We start from the raw sequence: 26,442 nt of genomic DNA, 5'->3' as shown, positions 1-26,442 counted from the left end.
CAACAGTGACCTGCCAGGTTTAGGAGCTCTTGCTAATGGCAGGAGTATTTAGAAGCAACACTTTCAAGAGAAAAGCTGCTTTGCCCACACTGTTTACCCTACATCAGAGGAAGACTGAGGAGGTAGCAGGATTAAAGTTCCAAAAATGAAATGTTTCAAAGGYTCTCAGACTTTTCCTTGGTACTCTGATGCATTCCTATCTTTTTGTATAAATAATTCACACARTATTAGTAAGTGTTGAAACAAATTGTGGCAGAAGAAATTTCCAGGTGTTTTCTACCTGATATTCCTCACATTCTTTTTATGCCTGGTGGGTTCATAAGAAACTGGCTGCCCTGGRGTAATTAACAGACCGTAACTCACTTAACAGACGTAAGTAGAGAACTTGTATTGTGTAAACTTTCCTCATTATTATGGTACATTTCATGCTGCTTGCATGTCTTTGTTTTTTAATCCTTGTATTTTTAAGAAGCCTTTGTAGATAGCACTCTYCAGACTCATGTGCAGCATTAAAGCTAATGATTTTTTTCCTGCAGAATTAAATGGTAGAATTATTTAGGTTAGCTGGATCTCCCAAGGCCATCCACAAAGCCAAACAGAGCRGGTTGCTYGGGGACTTCTGCAGCTGAGTCTTGAACATCTCCAAGGATGGGGATTCCACAGCCTCTTTGGGCAAGCTGTCATTTGATCACCTTCATGGTGAGTGAATTWAAARAAAAGAAAGAAGTCTTCATTAKATGTGATTACATTTTCATGTGTTTCAGTTTGTTGCCTCCCATTGTAGTGCTGTGCACTTTGGGAAAGAGTCTGGCTTCATCTACTCCATATCCTCAGCACTAATGGGTTTTCCTTTAGTTACAAAATTCTGGACAAAAGGAGGACTGGTGGTTAAACCCCAAGCTGTATTTCCTTGAAGACCTTTCTGAAGTTATACATCACGAATTCCCAACTTGATGTTTGGATGGTGGGGGTTGGAATGTGGGTGGTTTTCCATTCCGGTTTCAGCTGATCCACTTCTGTCTATAAATATTCAACAATTCCATTCAACAATATTTTAAAATGCTTTCCTCTCAGCAGCACTGTGCATTCTGTGTTCTCAAACTTTTATTTTGGCAAGTCAGTCAGACACCTACCCAGAATTGTTGGCAAGCCTGCAGATTAAATTAGGGTGTACTGACCTGTAGGAAGCTTTTGCTGTGTTYTGCTGGGGCATCTGCCCAGTGCCAGTTGCATTTGGTCACTGATGGCTTCTCTGTGTTCTTCTGCCCCATGGAGAGTGGTATTTTCCCTGTTGTTAAAACTGTAAGGTGATTTGGAGGAAACTTTCCAAAACTTCCCCAAAGATGATGTGCTTTTCCAGAATGTGCTGTTCTTTTAACCAAATGGAGTTTTATTTATTGTTTACACCTCARAGATGGGGTGGAGTTCAACCCCATGTGCCACCTGACAACAATGGAATGAGAAAATTAATCCAGAAAAACTTGGCTGGATACTTCAGTGCCTCTGTGCAAAGGGAGCATTGGGAAGCCTCCATTTAATGCCACATTTCTACCACTTTGTATTTTTAAGCTACACGCAGTACATGTAATTCCATACTTGTGAGATACTGCRTGCGCCTTTGTGGCTCGGTCAGGTTTCTAAAGTCTGCGAATTACATGTGTTCAGGATCTGGCTGGATCAAACTAATTGTATGTATTTATGTAAGTGATTGACAGGCTCACTTAGCGTGCTAAAAATAATGAGGCTCCCTCAATTTATTCAGCAGGAAACTTGATATTCCTTTTCAAAAGAAGGGCAGCGCTGTTGTTTAAAAAAGAAATGTGATGGCATGTTATTACTTGTGGGCATGTTGTTGTAAGGCTGAGTCGTGAGGCTCGCAGTGGATCACGTACCTTCTCGTGCCTGAATAAAGGAGAGATGCACTGCCCTGGGTTCTGTGYTGGAATTCCCCCAAATAGATTTCATCTTGCAATTTCAAACCATTTGTGGGTATCTGCTTTGAATATTGTTTTCCGTTGTTCATTGTTAARCCGCTGCTGCCTCCAAACCCAGCGCCTGTTTTGTCTCAGTGGCAGATTGTCACCTCTCTGTGCCTGGACCACTCATCATTTGGTGTTCCTGGGATAAAGAGAGGGTTTCCTTCCCCACCCTTTCTGTTCTTTTGGGGAGTATTGTGTGTTTTAGGTTTCTGAGCAGTTTTTGAAAGCAGTTGTTTTTGAGATGGGGAAAAAGATGATTGATTTTGGTGTGTCTTTTTTCAGCCATGCACATGGTTTGTAGTCTTCAAAGACCAGGAACAGGCAGTGTTGAATCCTATCCTCAAATAAGGCTTCGGGTCTAATAACTTGGTATCTCCTTGGCCAAAAAATGATCAKGTGGTGCTGCCAGACCTGTCTTCTTTATGGACAACTTGCTCCTTAGCTAAAGAGCAGTAGCATCTAAATACAGAGGATGGATAATTAGGTGTTTGCATATGTATCTAAATGCCTGGATTTGCCCTAGAGTAAATTCTTAGTGTTCAGGTGTGTTATTTGGGCTCAGTGCCTGCCTTAATTTAACATTTGAAGAAGAGGAGAGTAGAATGGGCTGGAAAGAGCAGGAAGAGAGGAACTAGGTAACCTTGCCTGTGAGGCAGGCTCTTCATGTAGAATAATCTGGATTTTTTTCCCCCACCTTTCCCCTATTTCTGCATAGTAGCCTGATGATAAAGGGCTTTTCCCAGAGTTATTTTCTGTTTGAGTTTAGTGTCAGTGTGGAGATTAAAGATGTTTGTTTTCCATTGGCTTAGTAAGTCTAAATCCAGCCTTTGAAGTCAGGTCATTTGAGATTCTTTAGATGAAAAATCAACTCTTTATTTGGTAATCTACCCAACACCCTCAGATTTCAAGCTTAAATAAAGTGCTGCCTCTGCTACAAATGATGTCAGTATTGCCTGAGGTTTGTTTAAGCAGAAAGCTGAAGTCAGCTTGAACAAAACTTGGCAAAAGTGGGATGTTTTATTCATGTGGATGATTTGAATAATGTCCCAGAGTTTCCATGGTATAATTTTGTTGCACTTAATGTTTAAAGAGACCCCCATCCCCTTCATTTAGGGAAAGCCCTTTGGTTGGGATTCGTGTTTAGGCTTATGGTGAGTGGTGTATTATTGCTGTGTAAATACAGACTTTTTCCATACGTACAAGCTCTCGGAACATTTATGGAGCTCTGCTGAGGGTGCAGGGAAGTACCTGAGAGATGTGGTGCTGCCAACAGGCAGCCTTGGAAGCTGGGAGGCACATGAAAAAAAACATCCCATGAGTTTCAGGGTTCCCACTTAGCCTTTTCCTCCTGCTCCTCCTTTGCACTGTGCCTTTTGAAGCTTTGGAGAAGGAATTTGCTCCTCATCATTGAACGTGTCAAGGAGCTTGTGGGAAGGTTATCCTTGTACTGGGATGTCTCAGATTAGAAAACTGTTCCTGCTTTTACTCTGTGCTTCTCCCTCCTTAGATCCTAACAACAGACAAACCAAAAAACCCACCTCCAGCCCAGCTACTGGGGACACACATCAGATTCAGAAGAGGTGGTGGGATCGTGATGATACAAGGCTATGCTCCTTTGTAGCATTAGTGTGTTCAAACAGGGCTGTTCTCATGGATTTTTGTCATTTCAAGATTTTTCTGTCTGAATTTGCCACTCCATGAATCCATTTGAAGCAGGACGTTTGATTGAGTGTACAGAAGTTGCGGGTCTCTCYGCCAGGACTGAGTTAATGAATTCCACAAGTTCAAAATAGCAATGGTTGAGATGGAGCACACGTCGGGCAGAGAAAAGCTAATTACTTGCATTGATTGCTCAGAGCCTGGTGCCGTATGTCAGTCTCTTTGTGTTGCAGAGGCTTCTCAGCCTCCTGTGGCAGAAATTGTGCTGTGAGCAGGGTTGGGGATGGAGCCATGCTCGGTCCTGCAGGGATGCAGCAAGGTGGGCAGAGGGCAGGGAGGGCAGACACAAAGGCACAGTTCCCTTGTCCTCACCCAGAATGGAGGGTGAGGACATCTCTGTGCCCACCTGAGAGCCAGGTGCCCACCATCCTCATCTCTGGAGAGGGTGCATGGACATCTGTGTGCCCACCTGAGAGTCAGGTGCCATCAGGAGAGCTGGAAACTCTCCGTGCATTTTTAGGGAAGGCTCCCACTGCTGACACTGGATAAAAGCTGCACTTTGCTGTTCCTTGGCCCAGGGGGTATTTCAGTTTTAACACCCACTGCTTCCTTGCAGCCTGTTTGTCACTTGGTGCTTGTGATTAGTTGCTTTAGAAGCACTCCAAAAGCTGTAGCTTTAGGAACCAGATAAGTATCCCAAGGCAGATTTATAACACTGTCCAAAACTTTAMGCTACAAAAGATACACTTAAACATAATTCCGCAGCTTTGGAATATTTTTTTGGATCCCAAATAACACCGAGTGGAGGGGGACAGCTTTTTTTTCTGCTGTAGGATTGTGAGCAGGGCACAAAGGGGTGTTTGTTGTGGGGCCACAGCCGGACAAGGCGCGCAGGGCTCCTCGCGCCGTCCCAGGAATGCCGCTGTTTGCCGAGGGATGGCTGGGCTCACTGTCCAAACACAGCTCTGCTTGCCAACTGGGAACATATTGCAGTCTCTGTGAGGCACTCCATCGCCGCTTGAATAGCTCCTCTTGTGCTCAGCCTCTCTGAATGCGASAGAGAGAGAGAAATATTCTTTTCAGCCTTCTGCAATGTCAAAAAAAAAACCTTTAGTGACCGTATGAGAGCGTYGCCTTAATGCAGGGGTTCAGAAAGGGAAGGAAGTTGAGAAGAAGGGATGGGATTTTTACCGTTTGTTGCTGTATTTTTAGATTTCAACTTTTCTTCGCATTAAGTGTTTCYGTGTATACTATTTCTTGGAAAAAAATTGTAAATGCACATTTTTAGCATACCATTCTGTTTATTTTGAAAAAATGTTTGCTGTCACTAGCAAGTTCATCCCAGATCTTTTCTAGGAGAATAATATAGAGCTTGTAAAAATAATTCTTTTCATCTTCTAAGCCTTCAGCTGTAGTTTGTAAACATACTTGTGTTTTGGAAAATTACCATAGTAAGGCCTCATTCCACTGCAGCATGTGCATTAATTGATCTATTACCTGTGCAAGCTTATCTAAAGTCAGAGGATTTTATATAAACTTAATTCTATGCATGTGATATTTGGTTGTTGGTAACTTGATATGATTTTGGTGAATTGATCTGAAAATAATAATACATAGTGTAGTAACTTGAAGCTCTTTGCAGCACAAGCAAAATTTCACTCTTGTTCCCTTCCCTCCCCCAGGCAGCATTCTCCCATTCCCAAACTATATTTATATCTAACTTAAATAAACATGGATTATAATTCCTTTAAGTGCAGCGCTCATCTATTTTTGTTTTCAGAATGCTTCGTGAGCAATTTTGCAATTCCAAATTGAGGGAGCTTTTTACGTGGAAGKAAAAGCTGTTGTGAGGACTGGAAATAAAAAACACATTTTGAAACCAAGTGAAAAAGCTTGAGTTTTGSTCAGGACTTGACAGTGTGCACACATTATCTGAGAAATAACAAGAATGTGTTTGTTCCGGGACTTTTGTGTGCAGGAGAGGGAGGAAGGACTTCACTGCTGTCACTGTTTCTATAGTGACAGCTCATTCTCCAGGCAGCATTGACATAAACTATAGTCAATCATTTATAGCTAGAAAATGTAAAAAAAAAAAAATTAGCCACCTTGGAGTGTTTATAAGCTATTCACAGTGTATTATAAATTGTATGTGGAAGTTATTCGCTCTCTGAGGTTTGTGTAGTTTGCTGTTCCATGAGATGCTGATAAAATATGCGGATGTGGTGCATATTTTTATGAAATACCTGTAAACGGCTCTGGTTAATGGGTTCAGGATGGTGGATTGTGCTGTAAAATATCTGTGAGTGCATCGTGGCAAGAAATTTATCTTAAAGCAGGCAAAGTTAAATCGCAACAGCGATTTTTACCAGATGTTCTCTTATCTTTTGTCGTATATGTCTTGATAGTCAGAAGYCAAATCCTAAAGCAGAGTAACCTATAAGGAAGTGTTTAGTTATRGCCACATCCTCCCAGAACCTCATTTGGACCTGGCCTTTGTAGGAAAAACGGGCTAAACATGAGAGCTGAGCATGCCAGTGTAGGAATTATATTGTGCTAGAGGTGTTGTATCCCAACAAACACAGAATCAAAGTGCTGGACTCCAGCTGCCTTACCTGGCAGTGATAAAGATATAAAGGTGGTGATGTCACATATTGTGCCAAGTTCTGAGTTTCTTTGGTTGATCTATAAAAGCATAATGTTTTTTAATCATGAGATTGAAGCTGGGGCAGTGCAGTCCAGACTAACCCCCAGCTGGCCACAGGTTTGCTGTGGTCAGTGCAGGAAGATCCTGAAAGCATCTTTAATTTGTCAGGTAATTTGGGTCCCTGGTGGCCACTGGGAGAGATTCCATGGCAGCTACTGAATGTCACTTGAAAAGCCTGCCCAGCTCTCATCAGAGTGGCACTGGAGCTTTCTATGAAATAGAGTTTGATTTTGCCAAATTTGCATTTTCTATAGGAAAAACTTGGTTGAGGAATGATTTCAGCTTGCTTGCAAGTTGCTGCTTACTGATTTGGCATAGTGATATCCTTGGGTTTGGGTGAATGCTGGAAAAGTGGATGTTTTGCTGTGCATCTAACCACTGTAAAAGATTTTCTAAGTGGATCATTGAAGGGTATTTTGTATCCTCCAGGATTTTGCTTAGGTGAGGCTAGGTATTATCACTTGGGATAGATTAATATCTTCTATGACCAAAATGTATGGGTTAAAATTTCACTGTTCTTAATTTTTTCAAAATTATTGCATATATGACAGTGTAATTTTTTACCATAATTTTGACTATAATTTTCACAATTATTTAATATATGACAAGTACATGTATAACTGTGATAGACATGTAGAAATTAGAGAGARAAAGGAGGTAAATCCCTAAAACAGATGGCATGGGACAGTATTTTTATTGTGCTGACACACAAAGCTTTTAGGAAAGATAATTTCCCTAATGCAAACTTTRTTGATTTTAATGTAACTCAGATGCTGGGCAAAATGTGAAGTGACAAACCACATTTTTCAGAGAATTTTCTTGTTTTCTTTCACTGTGGTTTTGGGTTGTTACATGACTTTTTGAATCTTAGGTAACGAGGGAGAATGTTTTGGTAGTTAGAGAGCTGGGCATCACTACAATTTATTTATTTTCCTAATTCTTTCTCTTGCTGTCTGATAATTCCTCTTCTTGGCAAGAGAAATTAGGGGATATTAGAGTTTACAGGATAATGTGTGATGMGGTAAAGATGTTCTTTAATGCTGTTTTGTGGCAGAGGTAATTTTTGATGCTCAGCTTTCCCATGGCAAACAAATGAGCTGACTGTGATTCTGTTGTGCCATGTGTTCTGCCAGCTCATATCTGGGGTTCAGCATAAAATATTTAATGTCTCAYGTTCAGATTCTCTGGTGGGCAGTGGTGTTGCCTACAGAGCAAAGACTCAGTTTCTTTCCAGTGCTGAGTTAATTTGGACGTGAAATGCAGCATCAGGAGTTGGATGCAGAGTGTGCAGCAGAAAGGAGCARAGAGAAAAGGAGATGGGAAACTCGTGGTCAAAGTTTGAACTCTTTGCTTTGGAAAAAATCACCGTATTAGGTCTTTAGGGATGCCGCAAATAAAGAAGAGGAGCTTATTGGAGAAATACATGTCAGTGGCATGAAGTTGTTTTTTCTGAATGCATCATCCTTCTTGGCCAGAACCCCATTTCTAGGTCTGAAATAAAAGCAGAATAGACTTCAAAATCACATAGAAGTTGAGTAAAACTGCACTCGAGTGTAACACAATGAAATGAACCTGTTAAACACTGCTAGCAACTAAAGCAGACAGTGCATGAGGTGTGTTTCTCCAGAATGCTTTTTATCTGAGATTTCCAACTCAGTTGCTGACCATCACTGCAATCTTAACATCAGAAAGGYTTGTGGTAAACAAGGCAGTCTTTAACCAGAGAGGTTGGTAAGTGTTAATTTCTGGACTTCCAAAGAAAATAACAGTGGTACAGGGTTTTTTATATTTCCCAGTGATATTAATTTCTCTAGGCTATTTGCTTCTTGGGCAGACCTTAYGATGCGTGCAGATTTCAGTAATTTTTTGATGGGCAACTGCCTGAGCAAATCCAGGGGAAAACAGTTGAGTCACGAGCCTGAGCCCCATGAGAATAGATCTGAAGCCAGCACGATGCAGTGTTACAGAAACAGGGCTTTCTTCGAGCCGTGGAGACTCTGAGTCACCAGGACAAATTGTTTTTGTTATTTTATTTTTTTTTTTAATTGTGTGCTGGGAGGGCTGATGCACAAACTTGTATGACCCAGGGAGTTGTTTTGCTCCCTGTTAGGTACTGTTGGGTGTGCAGCAGCTCTGGCTCCAGGTATCTCTGACCCTTCATCAGCACTGCCTGGCCACTGAAATGGTTTAGAAATAAAGAAATACTGTTTACTGGAGTGGAAGTGAGGAGAAAGAAAAGGAAGAACATGCCTGTGGAATCTTCCCTCTTCTGAGAGTGAAGCACTTGGGTTGTGGGTGCAATGCACGAGTTGCACAGTTGTATCTGTATGAAGTTTTGGGAGCTTGGAAGCACCATTCAAACTTGAAAGGTTTTGAACACTATTTATAGTTTCTGCCCAGATCAATGGTGGATAGTTGTTTAAGTAGAGTAATGCAAGGAAGAAGGGTTTTTTATATTATTTTTATTACTTGAAAATATTTTAAATGAATGAAGGTGAGTGAGATTTGTGTTTTAATCAGTCAGATTATCCCATCCCTGGAAGTGTTCAAGGCCAGGCTGGACGGGGCTTGGAGCAACCTGGAATTGTGGAGRGTGTCCCTGAYTATGGCAGGGGGTGGCACTGGGTGACTTTTAATTGTCCCTTCTGTCCCAAACCATTCTATGGCTCTAAGATTAAATTAAGGCTGCTGTGCTCCCTGTTTCTGTCAGGGCACACACAGTCTTTGCACTTGTTTGCACATGCARACCAAAGATATGTTTTGCAATTTTACCTTTTGAAAATTGTAGGGTTTTTTTTTTTTACAAAATAATGCCCTTTTCTTAGCTTCCACTTCCCTCCCTTCCCTTTGGACTCCTCGTTTCTTTTGCTAACTGAGATGTTAGATCCCAACAACAGAGCTGAAGCAGAAATTCAGATAATTCAGAAGACAGTTTTTCAACCTCAGGTTGTTAAGAGGAAATCAAGAGCATTCCTTGAATAGTTGCCAAGTGGCTAAACCCCTTCTCCCCGAGCCCCACTCCTGCAAATTCCAGRCCCTGCGGGTGGAGTTGTCATGGCTGGGGGTAATAATCCCTCTGGGAACCTCCTGTGCCTGGGAAGGGCCCCAGGAATGGGATTATTCCAAGGGAACGGCACCCACGGAGCCTCCGGAGCAGGGGCAGCCCCGGCTCCTCTTTGGGGACACCGCAGACCTGGGGATGCTGAAAGAAAAACTTCTTGCATGTTTGAAAACTTTTTAATAACTTCTCAAGAGTGATGGCCAGTTGAAATGCTCGTTCCCTGGAGGACAGGGGGTTTTTAATCTCTATCAATGCACGATTAATGTTTTGGGGAGTAAATTAGTTTCACAGTTGCTGTAGCCAACAAGAAACTTAGTTTATTCCAGCTGAAAATTCAGAGTATTTCAAATGTGATATGGCGAAACTGACCTAGAACCGTTCTGGTTAGAAGTGTTATTTGAATAATTAGAATAATTTAGTTAATTACATGATATTTGATTCTCGTTTGGCAGTTAATTTATACGGAAAGGGCAGRATCTCACTCTCTGCATTGCATCATGTTGCGTGCTAGGATGTTTTTATTTGGGGGCATGGGAAAATAGGAACTCCTGGTTTATTTTGTAAAGGATGCTATGCTGTCAGTGGCCCAGAGGCACGTTTTAAACACAACTCCACTAAGGTGCTCTGTGCTCAGCTCAGAAATAGGAGATMAAGTGAAAATGAAGGGAGGATGACRGGGCRCTTYGAGCATAACCTGGTGACTCAGAGCCTTCCTCCTCACCTTGAGTGTTTATAAACAGAGCAAGAGGTGAAAAACTGAAAAACGGAGCTGGTGCCTTTCTGGGACAGCCCCTGCATCTCTGGGAGCTGCAGGGAGAATTTGCTGGAGGCACGTGAGGAGGAACCAGAGCCAGCATGAGCAGCTTCCCGTGCCTCGCTGGGGTTCAGGTGGCTCTCAGGTGGGACTGGAGCACCTTCCTTCAGGTTTGGCACGGCTGAAAGGGGTTCAGAGACCAGCAACCAAGAGAATCAGGGCTCAATGGATGTGAGCTGGGAGAAAAGCTGGGAAAATGGGGTTTGGGCTGGAGGGAGACAGGGCAGGGAGGGATTTCAGGAGGGAAGGGAAGTAACAKAAGGCTYCTCTGTCCACTGTCRTGAGAGTGAACAAGTGAAAATGTTRKAGGAAAGAAGGGCAGRTTGGGCTGTTTCCAATGGCAGACACAGGCTGGGSATTTCATGGAGCCTCAGTCTCTGGAGATGCTCAAGAAGCAGCATCAGTCAGGAGAGCTCAGGCAGAGCTGGTGGCTCCTAATTCCATGGACACATTTGTCTGCTGCACTCACTGATCTGGGATATCTGTGCTCTGGTTGAGACTTCTCCACTCGAGATGCAGCTTTTAATTTTTCAGTTCTTAACGAGCTGCTTCAGGATTGTGAAACCCCTGTGAAGGAAGGAGATGGCTCTGCCTCTGGTGTGAGCAAAGCTCAGCTGKGAAAGCCCTGGGCTCACCGAGAGCATCTCCAATCCCTGCACTGACTGTGGCATTTTAGCTTTCATTTTTTCCATGTTAATTCTGGTTAAGTACAGTACTTAACTAAACTCACAACAGAGGGACAGAAAATATTAATATATAGTGAAAATTTGCTTTTAATACTTACTGAATATATATGTSTATATGAAAAATATGTTTATATATTATATATGGGAAATGTGTTGTTACTCCAGGGGGATGGCACTTCACCACAGCCTCATAAAATAGCCCAGAATGTACCTGAGAACCACCAGTGTTGATGATTCTCAGTCCCTCCCCACCCTCACAGGACCAAGTGCTTGTTTGTGGCAGGTGGATATTAATTGCTGTGTTTTTGATGAGCACATTCAGACAGAATTTCAGATGATTCACAGAAGTCCAGGATCCAAACCTGTCACAAACAAAGCTCGTCAGCCCTGTGATGTTGATGGGTGGCACTGTGGCRGTGCTGGCTGGGGAGGGAAGGCTGGAGGTTTGGTTTAGTTCAGTTTTCCATGGCTGGCTGATATTTCTCCCTGTGGGTGGACAGGTAAAGAATAGCCATCCCCTAATTGCTGCCTTGTTTGGGGCAGGTGGAAGGGAACGTTCTGTGTAACTCCATTGTTGGCCAGGTTTGGGTCTGTTGCTGATTGTACATTCCCTCTGGTGTTGCCATGGGAATGCAATAATTATRTTATGAATAATTGGAGCGTTTTCTTCTACTGTTGCAGGAAAGTGGTGTTGTGTAATTATTGTTGCTTTTGATGGAGGTTGTGCTCAGAGCTGTGTTCAGTGTTTGTATAAACCTGTTGCACAGARCAAAACTTTCTGCAAGTGAATGCCCTTTTATAAACGTTGCTGAAAGCTGACACATGCACACACACACACACTCCCCAAAAAGCCTTTGCATCCCTAGAATGTGTTGAAGAGATGTCTCAAAATTGAAAAAGAGAAAAATAACATTTTTTTGTGATGTTCTCACAGCTTGTTGTTTGTCTTTCAGGTGAAATAATGTCATATTACTGCATGCAAATGGCAGTGCTGTTGACAGCTGGTGCAGAAATGAAATAATTCTCGTTTCAGGACATCTGTTTCCCTTAAAACTGAGTTCTGGTTAAAAGTTAGTGCCCTGGTTTTATAGATCTGGTGGGAATCTCAGTTGGAGGGTCCTAATAGTCCTTTTGCTGTTCGAAGCTTTAGCACTGTAAAATCTTCATAAATGAGATKTTTTTGATGCTCAAGTGAAGCCTGATGCTGACAGAGATCTCCCATTCTTTGTGTGGGTTGGCAATAGTTACTTGATGGGTTTTCCCCATTTCTGAATTCAGCTTTGTGGTCTCTCCTTTTTTCTCTCTTGCAGCCTTCTGCAAGGGACAGGCTGTAGTTTTCTGTGCAAAGTCTCTTCTCTCTCATGTTTCTTTGTAGTGCTGTTCTCTCTATTTGTTTGTCCATGGCATTCTGGCATGTTTCTGTCATTAAACAAAAGGTTATGCAAAGGAAAAAGAAGACAGTAGATACAAGGAAGGTTTACGTTTCTCCAAAACAAAGTATTTTTCTGTGATACCCAACAATTTTTTAGCAGTCTGAAGTTTTAGTCCGGCTTAAGTATTGCTTTATGACCTAAATCCTATTCTGGGTCTGTGTCCAGTTGCGTTCCCACAAACTTCCTGTGTGACCCTGCATCAGGCATTTCATTACTTTGTCCCACAGTTGCGCTTACGAAGCGAGGAGAACAACAACCCTGCTCCGGCCAGATGTTCTGGGGATGGATCCGTGAGTCCTCCTGGGGTGCTGGGTCACAGAAAWGCTTTTGTGCTCCTGCCTCAGATGGCAGAGTGTCATCTTGGGCTGATATTCCTCACGAAATGAGGAAACTCTGCAGTTTCAGGTTGTTGTGTTGTGGCTTGTGTGTGCTAATGGATTAATTTCAGATGTTTTCAAGTAGTTGGTTGTTCTCTTTGTTTCCAAAGTAGTCCTAATTTATTTAACAGTATTTGCCATTCAAGTCAACTGATTTTAGACAGATGTTTGTCTCTTGTGTTTCAGTCTAGACRTTTATGATTTACAATCTGTAGCCCATCTGGTGAATTGCCATGGGAATATGCTTATTTTCAATGCTTGAAGTATTGCAACATACCCTTTGCAAGTGTTTTTGCAGTAGCGACTGGTGAGCCAACCATCAGAAGGGGTTTATTTTAGCAAAAGGCTCYGACTTGTTTGTTCAGATTAGGGCAGGAAAATACTCCATTTCTGTTCAAAACAGCAACAGCAAAAAACGTTCCACTCCAAAATGTTGCTTATAAATTGAAACTCTAGAGTGATMGATAGGAGGGTCTAGTTTTTAAGAGAAATAAAACTCAGCTGGGAATGCTGAAGAGCAGCAAGAGACCTGAAGAATCCACCTCGTCCAGCTCCATTCTCTGTGTCTGAACAARTTTACTTGTCTAACCTTTTTGAAAGAATTTAGAGAGCTTTAGATTGTCAGAGTTTCTCATAATGTGTAAATTTAAATATGATCACTGYGGAGTGTTTGCTGGTGTTTTGTCACTGGTGTAGGATGTGCTTTGGGGCTGAGTCCTTGTCCCCAGGTGCTTCCTCTTCCCTTCGAGCCCCACGGTAGGAGGAAAAGCTGTGGATGCACCAGGGGAAGATGTGCCAGGCTGTCAAACAGCCGGGTCACCTTGTCTGGACTCTTCTCTGCTTCTTAAATTGGTGAAATGTGGTGAACCCCAAAACCCAGGGGCGGGATGGCAGGTGAGGAGTGGGACAATTCTTTATGCTCCCGGGATGAGTATCTCCAAATGCAAACCATTTCATGTTTGAAAAGTTATTAATTCCTAGTTTTGTAGTAGACAAAAGTGAGCATTTAACCTGGCTTCCTCTCAGAATTCAGCTGAAATCGTGCTGCTGTGAGACTTTATCATACCATGGCGCTTTGGACAGGGCATGTTCAGGGCAACCGATGGTTTTCAGTTAATTTCCTGTTTTTACAGGTTACTGTATTGTTTCTAGAGCATGCCCCAAACCAGAATACAACATCTGGGAGACACACATTGCAAAGCAGCAYGCTGCTGAGCAGGAATCTGGTGGTTGTGACATGAAAGCACGGGGTGCTGTTGTTTAACTCGGGACTGGACGTGCTGGAGGCTCCCGCTGCGTGCAGCGGGTCAGGGGCAAACACCGGGAACCAAAAACCTTTCAAGAGGCTCCAGTGTAAACAGCAAAGGTGCTGTCGTGTAAATAAACCAGAAAATGCTGTGGGAGCTGTCTGCTGGATGCGTTTGGCAGGGATTTCTGAGCRGTTTGAKTTGGTGTTTGGTTGARTGTGTTTGTGTGTGCGYGTTGGAAGCAYCRGTCRGACCCAGACYGRGTTTGTGGCTGTGGGGTTTGGGGGCTGAACGTGTCCCCCAAGCCTTTGGGGTTTGCAGTTTGGTGTCAGTAATGATCGTGCACTGAAGCACTGAGACACCAATATGTTTTTTTATAATTTATATTGGTTTGGTATCTTGCTTTTAATTGTATTTACAGCAAGTTGACTTGACACTCTCTCTGTGAGAGTGAGTAAAGAACTGCTATTTTTGTGACCTCTCCTAATGTAGTCCTGGGTTTAGAAAATACGTGAAGCAGTCATAGAAGTGACAAAGGAGTTCAAGAATTGTGTGTTACCTGCATCAAAAGTGTTTCAAGCTCCACTGCCAAACCTTGAGTTTGCACATACAGGGGTGACTGTGTTCTGTGGTTAAACCATGCACCTGCAGGATTTCTCAGGCTGATACTTTTTTTCTTGTAGATGTTTAATTTGCATTTAAATGGGCATTTGTTGCAGGATCTAAAATGATCTTTGAAATTCATGGAACCACTTCTGTTATAATTGAGGATTTTGGTAATGTTTTTGTACTCTTCAAAGGTGAAGGAATTACTTCATATTACTAAACTGTGATCTGAATAGAAAATAACCTATTGAGGTGTGAATGGGCGGGTGGCAGGCATCCTTTTATTCACATCTTGGTGTGTAGATGAGGTTGTCTTTAAAATATTGATAAATCTGTAGGGATAAGAAGTGTAAAACCCTGCCTGCTGCCTGTTTCAGGCATGAGCTGGTRCCATGGGGATARCCAAGTGCTGGACAYGTTCCCCACCATTTATCAAAGCACWGGGTTATTTGTAAAATTATTTTAGCACCTTCCACCTTGKCAGGGTGAATGCAGCCTGAGTGGCRCTTTCTTCTGTCATTTCAGACTTCTCCAAAGGTATTTTTTAAAGCTGTCATCCATTCAAGCTTGTTAAAGCTGCTCTTTTCTCTCTGATGTGGACCTGCTTTAATCTACAAATTCACRCTGATCTAAGGACAGAGTATTTAGATCTTGATCAGCAGCAGATTAAAAACTGTGTCCTAGGAGCTTGAACTGACACCTGGGAGTTGACTCTGCCTTGTTCCAGGTATGAGCAGAGCTAAGTTAGAGGCTGAATTAGCTCTTGTGTAGGAGAGAATGCACCTCAAAATTTTGGTGATATTTGTAGATGAAAGCTCTTTATCATCCTTCTTGAAAGGTTTTTACAAAATGCTCTCACAGGCTCAYGTTTGCTTGTGCTATCAAACAGTTTTCTTTAGGCTGTGGCCAAAAGGCTGGGAAAAATGCTCACCACAGCTCTACTGCAGAGGAAAGAAGATTAATGGAGGGATCCAGGTTTTCGTTTTTTTTTTTTCTCTTGTCATCACCTTGTTTAGCCCGTAAGCTGCTTTGAGAATAACCAAGTGGAGGGAGAAGCCACGTGTGCCTGACAGGGAGCCTGTTTGTGCTTGTTTCATTGAGGAAATTGTTCCGGAACAGCTGCTCATCCATGTGAAAATGCAAACCCTTGGGTCCCAGCCAAGGTCAGCAAGCCCTGGGTCATTTGTTTTAGCAAAGCAGACCAATTTGCCCTTTAATTATCTCTCCTTTTCATTCTGTCACACCTCTTGCTCCATAGATTTACTTTCTGAGAAGTGCCACATGTGGAAGATGTGATACCAGTTTTGTTGTGGGTCAGGGGGAGGCAGAATGATTTTTCATGGGTTAATTTTAACTGTTAAGTTTTATTAAATAGAAAACATTTACCTCCCTGGATTTAACTTTTTGMTTAGCTTGTTTACTAGGTTCTTGCTATTACAATTACGGTATTCTTACTTTCAAAGTAAAAGTGCAGAATCACTAAATTTCGTATTGTTTCTCTGCTAGTGCAGGTATTATGGTGTGAAATGGTAAATTGGTGTGTGTTTGCTGGAAACAAGGCTGTGAAATTCCTGAGCTTCAGGAAATTTCCAGTAACTGCTCTCAGAATGGGAACTTCAWAACAAAGCCTGGTAGAGTTTGGTAATTGCAAAACAGGACTAGAAACCATGTAAAACATCTGCCCACGTGGTGGAGCTGGATGTGAAAAATATTCTACAGGGGGCATAATAATAAAGAGAGAAAAGCAATGTTCTGTAAGCAGTCAGGAAAATGGTATAGTGAAATAACTTCTTTGCCCTGTAATGTTATGTGGAAGAGAGAAATAGGAAAGAAGTGTTGATCTAGCTGGAGGAACTTAAATGCCAGATTCTGGCTTCTGTAATTTAAGGAAAGAAAACTGATTAAAGTGATCTTTAATGCATGCATTAAAGGTCACTTGGGAACAAGAAAAAAAACCTACTAATTCCAAAACTGGTTTTGTCAAGAGTTTTGAAAGTGTCATGGGTTGCAACCAAGGCTATAATTAGCCTTAAAAATCTTGGGACAGAAGTTTCTCAAGTACATTGTGACATTGTTCCTGAAGGAATAARAATGACCAGAAGAACTGTCAGTCTCTGCATGACAGGAACATCCTCTTGGCAGGGCGAGTGGGAGGCAGAGGTGGAAGGGAGCCCTGCTTAGATGTGCMATAAAATCACCCAATAAAACATGGCACACCAAGGAATAGAATGATTGTTGTCATTTTTGTTAGGCTCAGCGTGCAGGTGTTTCTTAAAAAGGCAATAGATTTGCAGAAYCTTGTTGGTTGTCTGAAATGGTTAAAATAATCAGTGCTCGTGCCATCAGAGGGGTGACAGAGCAGCACAAGGGAATTGTGTGTGGGAAGAGGAGGAAAGGCTCTGACTGGGGTGTCAAGCTGTTAATTAGTTCTGCCACAATATGAGGCTGAGTTGCTTCTTTTACTTATTTAAAGTTTTATTCCGTTAAACATTAATGTGTTAGRAATAGGAGAACTTCATGCTCTGTCAGCTGAGGGCAAGTGGGGTCTGGAGAGGTGGACATTGGTGCYTCCAGCCTGCTGGATCCTTTGGTTTTCCTCTCATTTCAGAGGAGGGGGAATCTTTTCCTTGCACCTGCATTCTGGGGCAGCTCTCCAGGAGCTGGTGGAGATGTTCTGTATTCCTGGGAAAGGAGCTTGGATGGAATTTGGCCACTGCCTTTGTCAGCAGAGGTGGCCAAGCTTTGCTGGCTCTGTTTCATCAGGAGCACAGGAGGCAATCTCCATTTGTTAACAGATTTGGAAAGTGCTACAGTGAGTTCACTTGAGTGTGCAGCATCTCTGATAGAAGGGATGGACCTTTTCTCATTTAAATAAAATTTATATTGAACCATGAGCTTCAGTTAAAACTTGCAAAGTTGTGATTCCCAAGAGCACACATTACTTAGATCCGTCCTGTGTGTGCAAGCAGCTGAGGAACATCCTTCTTTAAATTTCTGCTTTTTAACAGTTCAAAACTATTTGAAATAACAAAAAATACAAAAAAAAAAAAACAACCAACCTCAAAAACAAATGAACAAAATTCAAGCCAAACAACAGGCATGGTTTTGTTTTAGTGTTAGTTAGGGAATGGTTTGACAAGGAGAATCTTATGATTTCTGGGACTCATTGAGCTGTGGAGGTGGGGTCTTTATTTTGCTACCACTTGAAGTTGTTTTGATACCGCTGATGAAGGAATGCAATAATGTGTGCTAAAGTCATTTGGCTAACCCCGAAATCAAAGCACTGGAAACAAAACCTAGCTGCAAATCACCAGGCTGTCAGTCTTCTCAAACCTGTTATCCAAATGACTTTAACAGTTTGTGGGTCGTATGCAAGGTTAAGACTCAACTTGCAGGGTGCACGTTTTGATGATAAAACTCAATATTACTTTTTTTTTTTATTGGGGTGGAAGTGTTACAGTCAACAGTATCAGTGTGGGAGTTTGATTTCTTCCTGTGAGTAGATCTCTACTCCATATGAGCAGTTGGCACMAGGTTTGGAAGAAGAGATATGAGACATGCCRAGCAAAGTGCTGCTTGTTTGTTGTRTATRTCTGCTCTGTGCGTGGAAACTCCAAAACTGTTCCAGTTTTAAGCTTATTTCCAGTTTTGAGAAAGACTGGCCAATATGACTATGAGTGGACAGTGTTTCAGTGAGGGGACTGAAACAGGTTATACATAAATCTTCCTTCTATTGAGCAACATTTACATGCAATATGTGAATTATTGTCTGTTTAAATGGTGAACTCAGGAATTTTTTTATTTCATATTGAGAGTTTTTCTTGCAGTTTTTCAGGTCTGAGAATTCMTTATCAATGAAAGTGTCATATAACTTTTTACCTGTTCTCAAGGWTATTCTGTCCTGAAGAACTGAACAGCTCTTGATAATCCAGTGTGGATTAAATCCCAAAAAATTGTGTATTCAAAATATCGGCATTTACATTTTATGTGCTGTCCAGCTTAACTCTGGAGCAAAACTTGGCAATGTGTATAGACCAAAGTGGATTCAGAGAGAAGGAAAAAACTATATTCCTCAAAAGMAGTTTGCAGAGATTTTTTAATAAGGAAAACACATTTATTCAAACAATATTTCTGTAAAAGTCTTTCTGAACCAATTGTCACTTCATATTTTTGATAGATTTAAATAAAGCCATTTAGATGGCAGCTCCTTCCCAGTAATCACTTACGGCTCAGGCTGAATTTTTTCCATTGACACTAAAATTGTTGGCTGTCTGAGGAGACAAATAYTGTTGTGAGGGCCACAGAGTAAGAGAGAAATCCATATGAGCTGAATAATAAGTAATTTTTTTTCCCCCTTACTGAGCCTGTAGTATAGGTAAAGTAACCCACATAGTTAAGTGCAGGAAAGTATGAAGTGCAGCAAAACCAGACCCAAAATATTTAAATTTAAGCTTCAGAAGTCCCACGTGCCTTAGATACTTGATGCAGATTTACCATATTACAGATCTAGATGTGAGTAGTAAAATCTGTAGGTGCTGGTTAGGCTGTAAATAACTGGATAGYGAAAACAAACCAAGATGAGAGGAGATAAAAATAACTCCGATGGATTCCTGTGTGTAACTTGGATTTTGGGAGGTGGGAATTTCTGCTGATTGTACCAGAAGCAGCCTGAGGAGTGTAAAAATGCAGATGGATAGGGAATGACTGCTAATTTAATGTGGCCTGKTTTTGCTGATACCAGACAACAGACTGTGACTCAGTTTGTTGTTGGAGATTTCATTAGATTAGTCTAAATTTTAGGAGCAGTCACTCCTACAGGCCATTGCATCCCATCTGTGCCTGAAGTGCTTCATATGTTTTAGTGTTCAGCTGCCTTCCCTAGAACGTGATATGGGTTGGAGATGTTGGATGGCTTCTCCATCAGAGGAGGTGATGGAGTTACCTTTTGTGTTGTCAGTCAAAGCTGAAATTCAGTTTGCAGTGACAAGGAGCAGAGTCCTGCTGAGCTCTTCCCAAGAGTTTGACCATGGGGGCAAATGGGCTAATTAACAGGTTACTGTCAGATTTTGGTATGTAATAAGGAAGGAATGAAATTAATTTTTCTTTTCCAAGCAGTAAACTCTGATTGCAAACATCTGTCTGGTGTTCGGGGGGTTGGTTTTACTGACTGCWCCATGTGATGTTCCTGAAGTTAATGGGTGAATGAATGAGCAGTCGAGAGAACTATTTCCATTTTATCTAGACAGTTTCTTTGAGCTGTGAGGCTCCATTTCCAGAAGCACAGTGGTTATGGCACTTGCTTTGTTGTGCTTGTACTCAGTGCCTCAAAATGGAACTTGCATGTTCAGGGCTGGATTTCAGAGTGGAAACCATAAGCTTCTTGCTTGTATAACCACATTCCAAGGTTAGTCTGAATAGCTGAGATAATGAATTTGGTCTTTGTGCATTCTTAAATAGATAGATAGTTTTTCACATATGTGACTTTTTTTTTTCTTTTTTTTTCTGCTACAATTGGACGCTTTCCTTGGGAGCTGCCTAATTCCAGGCTGCACAGTTTCTGCTTTGTTCCCTGCTCCTGTGCCTTCGACAAGAATAACTTAACCAGAGTTCAATATAGGAATTGTGGGCTGCTAAAGGACATATTGTGTTACTGCTTAATGCTGTATAAGTTGATCAGTGGGTAATATAAAGTCTATGTTCTAGCTGTTTTATGATGAAAATATTATTTCAGCGGAATATATGGTAAAGTCATTGAACAATGATCTTATTCTCAGAATGATGGCACAAGGCTTTTTCCATATAGCAGAAATTAGTGAAGCTGCTCATTTTGTTATTGCAGGCTTCAAAAATAAAGCTATTTTGGCCGTTTCTGAGCAATTATGCTATTTTTTTAACTGCAAAAAGTGATATCTTATTACTCTCTTTCTATTAGGACCAGCAGAGGTTCCCATGATGTCACCCAATGGATCCATTCCCCCTATTCATGTGCCTCCTGGTTATATCTCACAGGTAAGCTCCTTTAAGAATTAAAATTAATGTAAAAGCAAAAGTATTGATCCACACAGAGAAGTCTTCTTGGTCAAAGTTTAATATAGAAATTTTAATGAAAATAATAATGCACATTTTTCATGCTCCTCCTGTTTAGTGATCGTACACACACATTTACACAAGTGGCCAGGGATGTGCACCCTCGCACACTGGTTTGTGTAATAGATTTGGGTTTTGAGCACCAGCAAAAGCTCTGCACCCCAGCTGAGCCTCTGTGTGCCACTTGTTTGTGAGAGGGAGAGAAGTCCTTGATGTTGGGTAATGCCTCAAATCCTTCTGTGACAGTCAGAAGGGGTAGGAGACTGTGGAAATGAGAGAAGGAGCCACCATGGCTATAAAATATGCTGTTGATCCTTGGTATCTTCCCATCAGAAATCCTGCAGCATACCAAGAACTGGGGCTTTTGGTGTGTTTTCAAGAATAAATGTGATTGAACTATCTATTTGTGGAAAAAGTTTTCACAAAGCTGTTAGGTTTTGGAACTCTTGAACAGTTACTGCTCTTCTGTGTAAATAACCCYGGATTACCAGATTGTTTCTGTTCTTCCATCTTCTGCAAAGCTTAGACTCTTTTTGAGGTAAGGAAAAAAAAAAAAACAAACCAAAAGATTGATGTAAGGTATAACAGCTGTGAGCARTACAATAAATCAAATAATTTCACCATTTTCATTGAGACCTGCACCAAAAGCTTCCTTCAAAGTATACAAAGTATTTCAGATATCCTTGAYGAATGGCATAAGAACTTTTGATAGATATAGTTTGGCATCTTTTATGCAGAAAATAGATGATGTCCTGGAATCTTTTCCCTTCCCCAGGAAACATGTGAGCTTGTGTAATTCTGAAAAATTGTGGATGGCGTCATACTTAAATCCCACAAAATACTGCAATCACTCTGTGGTATTTTGACTTCTGAACAGAGTGAAAGCATACTTCAAGTATGGGGGAAATTGCTAGCCAGCCTAGGAGAGAGGGCAGGATGTCAGGGTGGTCCTTCTGGTCCTCCTAAGGGGGTTGCTTGGAGTTTTGAGACAGCATTTGCTGCTTAATGCTCYTCATGGGCTCACCTGATTTAATAAACCAGCCCATACTGTGCAGAGGTTTTTCTAAAGATTTATTCTTCCTTTGAAATAACTTCAACACCTTTTTAATATTAAAATGTTTATATCTCTCCAACTCTGCGCTGGGATAAATGGTTGGGTATAATTGGAATGCTTTCCAAACCAGAGGGATGAAAGTCTTGCAGTTGTGTCTCTGTCTGAGCCCGGTTCTTCTGTAAAGCTTTTTGTGGGGCACCRTAATAATTCCACTAAAGAAGCCTTTAAGCAGTTTCTTAACCAGAAAAAAAATCCAACCAAAAACCCTCTTCTGAAGCAGTTTTTCCAGGGAGCTGGAAATACGTTGTAAAGTTTTAGGGGGAAGCTCTGTGTTTGGTGCTTTTCTGCAGCAGAATGTGTTCTGCTCTGTGGTGAGTGAGCTCTTGCCTTTCAGACTGCTGCATATTAAAKAGTAGTCAAAAGTCTGTAGTAATGAAATTAGTTCTTTATTGTAATAAATGTCTCTGCCTTATTTGCTCTCGCTTTTGTCTGTTGCTTTGTAGTTAAACCTGTTCATTTATGATAAACAATAAGAAAACAACTTAAATTCAACATGCCAAGGGAAAAGCCATAAAGCAAATTAATGCACCCTGGGATATGAATCAAAATAGMTTTGATTTTTGGTTTGATTTGTCCCCAAAGTGTACATCCAAGAGTCAGGCAGAAAGCAATACCCCTGTGGAGAAGTAACGGTGCCTGTTAAAAAAAGGCATGAAATGTTATTTCCATTTTGTTATGCCAAGCCTATGCGAGCTGTGAGYGTTAACCCTGAATATTACATGAGTTATTGAATGATTGCAACCCTGGATTAACGTGGTGCTTCATTACCTCTTCGGAAAAATTGGCAGAAGGATGTGAGCCCTGCGAGGTCAGCCCCGCTGGAAGCAGCACAAACACAGACTTTGCTTCTAGACTTCAAGGGCCACGTTAATAATTGTGACTAGAAGCTGGGTTTGTTGATGTTAAGGAGATGTTCCCAGTGATGAGGCTTAGCCAGGGCAGGAAATGATCCAGGATATAATAGAAAACAAATACACACCACCAGTTCAAACCTTTCATGCTATGGTTTTGCTCTCAAAGACCAGTTCAATCCTGCCAGTATTTTGCATTATCTTCTCAGCAGACAAACCTCTGTGYACCTCTGGCAGATGTGAACTATCAGATCAGAGTTCATGTCCCTGCAGTTCTTTGTGGGCTAAGGGTTGGTTAAATATAGACCAGAGGAAAAGTTCTTTGCTGTGCTCTTTGTGGACAATATTGCTGCTGCACAAGTTGTTTGGGGAAGGTGACACATGACAGAGAAATCTGCATTAAATTTGTGTGATGGTAACAATTTTGGCTTCAGCTGTTAAGTGAGTTTAAGGATTTGGATGCTCTATTGTTGAATTTGGGGACATCCTCATGGGTCATTATTCCTGCTTTTCAGTGTATGTCTGGGAGGAGTGAAGGAGGGTTTGCAGTGTTCTAATCAGGAGACTAGAAAAATTAAATATCAAAAAGCAGGATCATTAACTTGTTTGCTTAGTGCTCCTGGTTAAGGGTTGCTCTCTCTGGAGCAATTCCACTCAAATTTGAGAAGTTACTTGTCTGTAGATGGACATAAAATTTTGGTATGGAACTCCACTTCTGCTTTTATTTACAGGTTTGTTAATATGAGGTCTCTGCCATAGATATTTAAGACTAAAGGACAAATGTGCTGGTTGGAGGGAGGCTGAGTATTGGAAAGCCTCCTTTGGTCATGGGGTTTGTGTGGTGTGAGCTGTGCAATTCAAGGATGGTTCTGCTCAATATCCCTGCACCAAGCACATGGCATAACTTCTGGAAAGAGGAATGTCTTTAAATGACATTTAAAATGGTAGGAAAATCCTTGCAAATCAGGATTTTGGTCCTGGGTACGTCCTTTCCCTTAAGAGAGGTGTTATCCTCCAAAAGTATGTTTGGCAAGCACCAGGTTTCAGTGACAAACTCCTGTCTTTTGTGTGATTTACTGCTCCCAGAGCTGTTCTGGGTATTCTGTAGGCTGCAGTCAWTTGAGGCATCCTTTAACAGGATGATCCTCATTAAAGCTTTGAAAATTAGGAAGGTTGTGCGCATCTCAAATCGAGCAGCCATCAAGTGATGATCCTTTTGAGTTCCTGATCCTGAAGAACTGTATCATTGTAGATTTAAAGTACCCCAACATGTTTGCCAGCATTCTCGATGTTTATCTGTCTGTCTTCCACGTCAAAGGTATAGTTTTAATTTAGTGTTTGATTTAATACTGATGGATTCTAAAGATAGTGATGCAAACTTGCCAYGACTGGCGTGAACTTGGATTGGCATCTTTAAGAAATTAAATGAATAAATAAAATGTTGACATCCAAGTGCCTCGTGGATGAGCTCATTCTATGCTGGTTTTGGGTACAGATTGATTTATGAATGAAGTTTCATATTGGTTTATGAAATTTCCAAAGTATTGGTTGCRGTCCACCCAGTGGCCATGCTCCAGATGTCCTTGCTGAATCTAGCACGGTAAATTTAAGTGAAATAAGGGTTGTTTGGGGTCTTTTTTGAAAGAAAATAGGAATTACTTCCGTATTAAACTCATACAGGAAATGTGTGTTATGGAATGAAGGTGTTTGTGTTTCTTTAACTGGATCTCACAAAATACAGATACAATTTACCTGTGCACAATTAACATGCCTTTTTGCTTAGGATGTAATACTAAATTTGAATGGAGAAAAATGAGACAGCATATAGCAGTGTGATGTACTTTGAACAYGTGAATTATCTCTAGTTACTACAGTGATATCTGCACTGGAAAACAAATAACATTTAATTTAAAATGGCATTCCCAAAATGTGGCAGCCGATGGGGGAGGCAGTTTTATTGTGTGTGAGTAATGTTAACCCAGACTGCCCTGAAAGATCATCACCTACCTCATGTAGCAATTAAGCTCCCTAAAATATGTGAAAAAACCCACACAGAGCCATGCTATAATAGTATTGTTATTGAGGTGGCACACCAGCAAGCACAAAAAATACCAGCAAAAGACAATTTACCTACTAACTGTTTGAGAAAAACCCACAAAATAATGGAAGTTTATCTCTAGGTCCCAAATGACCAGAGATATTTGTTTTCTCTAAATATAAAGTGCTAAAATTAGGAATGGCAATTACTTTTAATATTCCAGTTGCATCTAGAGACCTCAACAGGGATTAGGATTTTGTTGCTTCTTGGCACTGAAGTAGAAACAGTTTAGCAGTGTGTTTCCAGATGAATTTATGTTCTTTGTGATAAATGGTTTTAAGCAGATACAAAGAAATGCAGATTTCTTCTTAAAATAGCAAAGTTGAACCTCTCTGGTAAGTTATGTTATTTTCATTAATGGACTAAACCTGATTTTTTCTGCCTCTGATGAGCTGAGTGTTGTCTGCCAGAATGGCACTACTACAATCTACTCACTGCAGGTTTTACAGATCAAGGGTTGTCTCCAGCTACCTAATGCAYATAATGCATAATAAATCAGATTAAATACACTATTCTGTCCTTAACAAATCAAAGTTGGTAAAGATTGTATGTACAGCTTCAGAAATATGTGTATATCAGTAATTCCTAGCTGAGAGAGAAAATGCCCTGCAGGATTGGGAAATCAAGTGGGTTTTGCAAGGTCCCCTGTGTTTTTGTGTTCATTTGTGATGTAGGCACATGGAATAACAAGAATTCTGTCAGCATTCATRGCCTGGGAGGAAACAAATAAGAGAGATAAGTGTCTTGGCTTTTCAAATAAAATTATTTGGAGGCCTGGCTCATCCTCTGAGCTGGAGTAGTTGGTCATTGTAGGTTCCTCCCCACTGAAAGTTTCTATTCTATCCCCTCATCTCTGGCTCCTGTCAGTCCTGTTGRTATTTTATACCTTCATCTAGCAGGATAATTTTATCAAAAAGGTCTTTGACAGGACCCTGAGCTTTCCTCCCTGCTTTATGGATGATAGTTCAGGAAGCTGAAGCCTAATAATTTTAAATGTGGTTTACATTATGTGCTGCTCAAGCTTCGTGTCTCAATCTGTTCCTTAATATATTCATCTTTCAGCAGAGCACAAAACACACATGTAGCTGGTCTAGATGCACAGATAAGAGCTTGTACTCGCCTGGAAAACTGGAATTGAGACTTTGAGGCTTGGACCAGTGAAAGCCACAATGAAAACCTTCCACATCACGATGTAGGAACTTGCTCTCTCAATTGAGTTACAGCATAATCCAAATGTGAGACTTAAATCCAGCATTTCTGTGCACAGACCTAGATAAGTAGTTCTGGTTTTCAAATATGTGCTAAATGGAAAAGGATTTCCCTCTTTTCCAGGTTTCAGAGTGCAGGTTTTGAGACCTGGCAGCAGGATAAGAGATGCTGTGAAGTAGAACCAGTGGCAGAGATGGGAAGCCTGAAAATGCAGCAGTTGAAAGGATGTGATAGTCTAAATCTCTGAGGTTCAGCTGTCTTTGGAGGACTCTGCTAAGTCTTTGAAATTTAAAGCTGGCAGCTGACAAATTGCTAGTGGAAGTCGTAAATTTTGAGGGTAGAATGAAGTATGTTAAGCTAAACAATTACTGTTCTGGTTGCTCAGCAAGCAAAGCATTTTTAATGTGAAATACCATTACAAGTGAATGAATTAACTTTCTATAGAAAATTGTCTTGTGTAGAGGCCAGCCAAAGCACARGAATTGTTGGTGACCATGGTTGATATTTAAAGCTGACA

General features: G+C 41.2%; 1 protein-coding gene across 1 annotated transcript in view; it reads left to right on the top strand.

Annotated features, from left to right (window-relative positions):
- FNDC3B (fibronectin type III domain containing 3B) overlaps positions 1 to 26,442 on the top strand; it is a 171,717-nt gene that overhangs the window by 67,131 nt on the left and 78,144 nt on the right. The window contains exon 4 of the mRNA XM_057369416.1: positions 20,499 to 20,575. Within this exon, the coding sequence (XP_057225399.1) occupies positions 20,499 to 20,575 (77 nt within the window). The remainder of the gene's footprint in view (positions 1 to 20,498; positions 20,576 to 26,442) is intronic.

Source organism: Malurus melanocephalus, unplaced genomic scaffold (assembly GCF_030028575.1).
Source record: "Malurus melanocephalus ecotype Western Australia unplaced genomic scaffold, MMel_1.1 scaffold_108, whole genome shotgun sequence".
In the NCBI taxonomy this organism is placed as follows: domain Eukaryota; kingdom Metazoa; phylum Chordata; class Aves; order Passeriformes; family Maluridae; genus Malurus; species Malurus melanocephalus.
Note: the sequence above shows the minus strand (reverse complement) of the source record. Positions and strands in the feature narration are given on the sequence as shown.